Source organism: Dendrobates tinctorius, unplaced genomic scaffold, assembly GCF_039654945.1.
Source record: "Dendrobates tinctorius isolate UK_male_01 unplaced genomic scaffold, ASM3965494v1 ptg000133l, whole genome shotgun sequence".
Lineage (NCBI taxonomy): Eukaryota > Metazoa > Chordata > Amphibia > Anura > Dendrobatidae > Dendrobates > Dendrobates tinctorius.
The window spans coordinates 9,066,109-9,073,167 of NW_027361801.1; the positions used below are offsets into that span (position 1 = coordinate 9,066,109).

General features: G+C 40.8%; 1 protein-coding gene across 1 annotated transcript; it reads left to right on the top strand.

The window, feature by feature from the left end:
• Positions 1 to 586: 586 nt before the first annotated feature.
• LOC141048183 (type-2 angiotensin II receptor-like) lies at positions 587 to 3,437 on the top strand. Its single transcript, XM_073543643.1, has 3 exons — positions 587 to 1,639; positions 2,147 to 2,226; positions 3,294 to 3,437. The coding sequence occupies exons 1-3, from the start codon at positions 604 to 606 to the stop codon at positions 3,435 to 3,437; spliced, it is 1,260 nt and encodes a 419-aa protein (XP_073399744.1). The 5' UTR covers positions 587 to 603.
• Positions 3,438 to 7,059: the final 3,622 nt, after the last annotated feature.

Genomic DNA, 7,059 nt, shown 5'->3' on the forward strand with positions numbered 1-7,059 from the left:
AGATCAGCATGAGTAACATGGCGGTCGGCGTCCCCGCCCTTTTATACCCCCTGTGACGCCCCACAAAGCAAGCCAATCACTTGCATGCCCTTCTCCAAGATGGTGGTGACCACTGCCTATGTCATCACGTTGCCCACAGTGTCCGTTCATCCTGATTGGCTGCAAAAAGGGCACTGAAGCATCTTTTGAAATGTGACTTTGGCGCTAAAGTCGCCGACCTCGTGGCCGACCTCACGCTAAGGTCGGGTTTCGTTTCATGAAACCCGACTTTGGCGAAAGTCGACGACTTTTCAATTTTTTCGACCCGTTTCGCTCAACTCTAATTACAATACTTTGTATGTGGCTTTTTTATAGAACATAAGAGTCATCTAAAGGTTGCTGCTCCAAAAATCCAATTGCTGCTGCTATTTGTGCACATTTAATAATAGTTTCAAACAACGAAATCATCCATTCCATAAAAGAAGTTAAAAGGTGTGTGCTACTTGTCTCTTCTTCTATGACTAATTGAAGTTCTTGGCACCAAATGATATATGTTTATACACTATAGTTATATTTCTCAGGTTGTTACATGGTGCTAAAGGTGAAACGTTAGAAGTCTCCTCCATGATGATCAAAGAACTGCAGGAAACGACTAGAAATGTAACCAGTAACCAGTCTCTGCCATCGTCCTGTCCTAATAACACTATTCTGGATTATCAGCTTGATCTGCTCCCTGCATTCTACTCTTTCGTTTTTATCTTCGGCTTCATTGGGAACAGTTTGGTCATCTCGGTCCTTTGTCTAGAAGGAGACTTAAAAACTGCGGCAAGCATTTACATCTTAAACCTGGCTATAGCCGACTTGCTATTCCTGATGACGCTACCTTTTTGGGCGACATATTATGCCTGCGGTTTAAACTGGATGTTTGGGGCGGTAATGTGTAAAATATCAAGCTCTCTTTTAACTCTAAATATTTTTGCCAGTATCTTCTTCATTAGTTGTATGAGTGTTGATCGGTATATGGCCATCGTTTATCCTCTCCGGTCACAAAGGAGGACACTAAATCAAGCCATTTTTGTGGCTTTTATCATTTGGGCTTTAGCTATCATGTCAACACTTCCTACATTCTACTTCTGGAATACTTACTACATCAAGAACCTTGGTGTCCATGGCTGCATAATGGACTTTCCCACTGAAGAGTATTCGAGCTGGTGTGTGGCCATGGCTTTGTTGAAGACCATTCTTGGCTTCAGCTTTCCAATAACCATTATTCTGACCTGTTACATCATGATTGGATTACATCTGAAAAAGACGAATGGAACCATACTAAACAAGAAGACCAGAGATCGTGTGCTGAAAATTGTCACCGCCATCGTTGTATGCTTTCTAATTTGTTGGATGCCGTTCCATGTACTGACGTTTTTGGATGTCCTAGCGAGAATGGAAATTATTAATGACTGCAGAATTAAGACCTTTCTCGAGGCTGCTATGCCTTTGAGCATTTGCCTGGGATTTTCTAATAGTTGCATTAACCCTTTATTGTATTGCTTTGTTGGGAATCAGTTCAGACAGAATTTCAGGCATGTGTTTATGGTTAGAGAGCACGAACAACCATCAGAACGCCACCAAAGGGGGAATGATTCTAAAGAGCCAGAGCTTTGTAACATTAGAGGACATACTGGGTGGCCATTTTGATATTTTTTTGGTCAAATATATTTGAAATCAACATGAGACCCAGTTGTAAAAAATGATTGATAACATCTATAGGCTGCATCTGGTATGATCGTGTTTTGTTGTTTCTTACAGAACATGCTCTCGCTGACATATTGCGCATGTGTAGCCAAGAAACCATCATGAGTGGACACATGTTTGTGAAATAAAACATGCACAATGTTATCTATTGCACCTGCCATTAATTTGCAAGGAGTTCCCAAGGTATTTTGACAGGTCAAAAATTTAAAAAATTCCAGCTTCCAAATATGAACAAAATTTATTTAGGCATAAAATCAAGGTCGACAGACAGACCACATCAGTGCAGAATGGCAATAGCAGTAGTAACAGCGGATTGTTCGAAACGGGTTGCTACTGCTATTGCCATTCTGCACTGATGTGGTCTGTCTGTCGACCTTGATTTTATGCCTAAATAAATTTTGTTCATATTTGGAAGCTGGAATTTTATCAATTTTTGATATTCTCACGTTGGACTACACGGTATCCGTGCTTCCTATGCACCACCAGCCAAGACAGGTGAGCTGGTTATTTACCGCATTGCACATTCTATTTTGACAGGTGCTGTTAGAAGCTTGGGCAAGCCATCCAGAGAAAAAGCTGGGAAGAACAATACCAATCTGGGAGGCTGCATACTAAGAGTGATGGAATATGACAGCCAGAGCATCACTCAAGACTTCAGATGCCACATGACTAAAAGTAATCTATGGTGTACACAGTTACAGCTAGGAAGATTGGGTGCAAAGGAAAGATTAAAACACTGAAAAAGTTTTTGAATCTTACTTTGCTCTAAAGAAAATATTGGAATTTTGTAAAAGTTCTTCAAACTTATAGAATCACAGACTCATAGAATATTAGAGTTGGAAGAGCCCTCCAGGGTCATCATGTCCAATCTCCTGTTCCTGCAAGCAATTCAGCAGCTCAATGTCAGCAACGCAGCTCAGCTCTTAAGGTTTATCTGTCAATGGGGCGTGACTGCCGACATTATTCCGATTGACAACTGGGTTCCCAGAGTTAGCTACTAAAGGAGCTAGTTGTCAATCAGCATGACATTGGCAGACACAGTCCAGCAACAGAACAGAGTGGAAGAGAAGCTGAAGCAGCTGAATCACTGTCAGGAGCAGACTGTGACCACTCGGTGCCGGCAGAGATCGACGCTGGGCACAACAGGCAGGTAGCTCACAACTACCTGCCTGTTAGATCTTAGACCCATAATGAAAAATAAAAATCCTGAATAACCCCTGTAAATTGTTTGCATTTGATTAATTACATTTTTTTCTAATAAACCTAATTTTAGATGAGGGATGAATAATTTTGATAGCAATTTGCAACCGAATTTTTGGATTGTTGTGTTGACCAACTCTGAACTATTTTTCTGATATTCCTCCTAGAAAATGGAGAATAAATTAACAAAAGGATAAAACCATGCCTGTTCTCAAAGGGGTGTGCCCCTACATGGACTGAAAACTTCACTTCTGATTGTATAGTGTTAGATTGGGCAGGGACTCACCCCCAAGAGTTAACACCGGGTTCTTAATTTAATAATCAACATAAACTAGGAATAACAGAGGGCTTGCACAATACAGAGTTCTAAAAATATCACCCAGAATGTTACAGAGGTCTACAAACAGGATCCAGAATTGTTAGAGGTCTACAAACAGGATCCAGAATTGTTAGAGGTCTACAAACAGGATCCAGAATTGTTACAGAGGTCTACAAACATGATCTAGAATTGTTATGCATGGGGAATAGACACTGAATTCTAAAAAGACATTTTATATGACATAAACATACAAAATGTGATTGTAGCATGTAATTGTGTAAAGTTCTTTTCTATATGTTTGGTCCAGTGGATCGACAATTGTGAGCAAAAGGAAAGACTAAGGGGATGATTCATAATGATGTTTACACCACAAATCTTATATAAATGCCTTAATAAACTGCAAGATTTTTGTACAACTCAGAAGTTGCGCAAAAATATCATGACATTCGTCATTTATGTGGCAATCTCAGCCAGTTACGCCAATATGGGCATAGCATGGGTGGGATGTGGATGGGCCAGTCCTTTGATCCGCTCTGCAAATTTAGTGCATCTCCAGCTGGCGCACTTTTCTGGCAGCACTACACTCTAGGTACCAGATGCACTACATCTGTCTTAATTAATCGCGCCCTAACTCTTTATTTTTGTTCTTTTCCATATCTTTCTTTAATTTGATGGGCATTTGTCTTTTTTTATCTGTATTATTTACAGTTGTGGCCAAAAGTATTGACACCCCTGCAATTCTGTCAGATAATACTCAGTTTCTTCCTGAAAATGAATGCAAACACAAATTTTTTGGTATTATTATCTTCATTTAATTTGCCTTAAATGAAAAAACATAAAAGAGAATGAAGCAAAAAGCAAAACATTGATCATTTCATACAAAACTCCAAAAATGGGCCATACAAAAGTATTGGCACCCTCAGCCTAATACTTGGTTGCACAACCTTTAGCCAAAATAACTGCGACCAACTGCTTCCGGTAACCATCAATGAGTTTCTTACAATGCTCTGCAGGAATTTTAGACAATTCTTCTTTGGCAAAATACTCCAGGTCCCTGATATTTGAAGGGTGCCTTCTCCAACTGCCATTTTTAGATCTCTCCACAGGTGTTCTATGGGATTCAGGCCTGGATTCATTGCTGGCCACCTTAGAAGTCTCCAGTGCTTTCTCTCAAACCATTTTCTAGTGCTTTTTGAAGTGTGTTTTGGGTCATTGTCCTGCTGGAAGACCCATGACCTCTGAGGGAGACTCAGGTTTCTCACACTGGGCCCTATATTATGCTGCAAAATTTGTTGGTAGTCTTCAGACTTCATAATGCCATGCACACGGTCAAACAGTCCAGTGCCAGAGGCAGCAAAGCAACCCCAAAACATCAGGGAACCTCCGCCATGTTAGACTGTAGGGACCGTGTTTTTTTCTTTGAATGCCTATTTTTTCTCCTGTAAACTCTATGTTGATGCCTTTGCCCAAAAAGCTCTACTTTTGTCTCATCTGACCAGAGAACATTCTTCCAAAACGTTTTAGGCTTTTTCAGGTAAGTTTTGGCAAACTCCAGCCTGGCTTTTTTATGTCTCAGGGTATGAAGTGGGGTCTTCCTGGGTCTCCTAAAATACAGTCCCTTTTCATTCAGACGCCGATGGATAGTATGGGTTGACATTGTTGTACCCTCGGACTGCAGGGCAGATTGAACTTGTTTGGATGTTAGTCGAGGTTCTTTATCCAACATCCGCACAATCTTGCCTTGAAATCTCTTGTCAATTTTTCTTTTCCGTCCACATCTAGGGAGGTTAGCCACAGTGCCATGGGCTTTAAACTTCTTGATGACACTGCGCACGGTAGACACAGGAACATTCAGGCCTTTGGAGATGGACTTGTAGCCTTGAGATTGCTCATGCTTCCTCACAATTTCGTTTCTCAAGTCCTCAGACAGTTCTTTGGTCTTCTTTCTTTTCTCCATGCTCAATGTGGTACACACAAGGACACAGGACAGAGGTTGAGTCAACTTTAATCCATGTCAACTGGCTGCAAGTGTGATTTAGTTATTGCCCACACCTGTTAGGTGCCACAGGTAAGTTACAGGTGCTGTTAATTACACAAATTAGAGAAGCATCACATGATTTTTCAAACAGTGCCAATACTTTTGTCCACCCTCTTTTTTATGTTTGGTGTGGAATTATATCCAATTTGGCTTTAGGACAAATCTTTTTGTGTTTTCATTTAAGACAAATTAAATGAAGATAATACCAAAGAATTTGTGTTTGCAATCATTTTCAGGAAGAAACTGAGTATTATCTGACAGAATTGCAGGGGTGTCAATACTTTTGGCCACAACTGTATGTAACATGTAGCACAAGTTAAAGTGAACGAAGACCAAAACAAACAGAGGGACAATTATAATTAATCCTGGCTCAGGCGGTTTTATATTTATATTTGGCTAATCTTCCAATTATTTGCATTGTTTTATTTTTTTCCCACAGTCTCAATTTCTGACTGTTAATGACTTTTAAAATAAAGGTTATTTTAGACATTCCGAAATCTGTCATTAGATTTCACAATATATACTTTATACCTTATTAAATAGGTTGCAGATCATATGTGGCTGGTGTACTTACTGTGAAATTACATGAATGAATGACTTTGTTAAAGTTACCCTGCAAAATATTAAAAGAAAAACTATTTAGGAATTTAGCATTAGCTGGGCTCTGGCAATGACAACAGCTCTTGCAAATCATGTTATCATGGGTGATAACATGCAGAGAGGGACCACTAGTTTGGGGACACAAGTGCTTCATGGACTAGTTGAAGGCCTAATTTGCGTATGAAAAACAAAGTGTATAAAGACCTTTTTTTTAAAACATGTTTAGGGGTCAAACACAATAAAGGGCTGGTTAGGCATGGAATTTAGCAAAAAATATATAAATGCTGGTGGGTTATTGGACACGGAAGACATGTCAAGTTCCCGTTACTTTTTTTTATTAGCATTCCCATGCCTGTCTATGTTTTTCACTTCCCTAGTGGATATGGCCCTGTGAGATGTGTGTCAGCTCACCTGGGCGGTATAATTGAAGAGAAATGTAATTATACTCACTCCTGAATAATCTGTGTACTTGTTGTCAATAGATTTGTTTCTTTATAATTAATGGTATTTTAGCCACTAGATGGCAGCGGTTGCAGGTTCATACGACTGTCACCTGTATGTCAGTTGGCACACATGGATAAAAACTGAAGTGTGACTGAGAGTTGCAGGTGGCCATCTTGAGCAGGGTCTGCAGGAATGAGGAGTGTATAAGGTTGTGCTGGAGAGGCATAAGGTGAAATCCCCTCTTGACAGCACGGGTCTGAGTAAAGATCAGCGGCAGATTGAGGCTGAACTGAACCGGCATCTGAACCTGTCCGGATGCGAGGGAATTCCTGCTGCAAAAGCTGTTAAAGAACAGAAAGGACCCTCGACCTGTGAAGTGAAAGGTGCTGCATCAAGCACAAGCCTTCTCGGCATTGCTCGCCGGTGTGTCCTGATTGTGTTGTTCAGAGCAGACCGGGCGATAAGAAATGCTAAAAACCCACTGTTGCGTCGCACTAAGCAAATGTGCACACAACACAATATATTTTGGTGCCAAGAGACACAAGGCCGCAACTAAGCCTTTAGTTAGGCTACTTTCACACATCAGGTTTTCGGCGTCAGGCGCGATCCGGCGTCGTGCCGGAGCGCCGGATCCGGCAAATATTTCATAAAACCGGATGTGACGGATCCGTTTTTCTGCCGGATCCGTCTTGTTCTTGACAGACAAAACCGGATCCGTCTCATCCGG

Coding starts and splice junctions, on each gene's coding strand:
- LOC141048183 (XM_073543643.1), top strand. CDS start 604: ATGATGATCAAAGAACTGCAGGAAACGACTAGAAATGTAACCAGTAAC. Junction 1,640..2,146: donor TTCTAAAGAGCCAGAGCTTT/GTAACATTAGAG, acceptor CATATTTGGAAG/CTGGAATTTTATCAATTTTT. Junction 2,227..3,293: donor TGCACCACCAGCCAAGACAG/GTGAGCTGGTTA, acceptor TGCACAATACAG/AGTTCTAAAAATATCACCCA.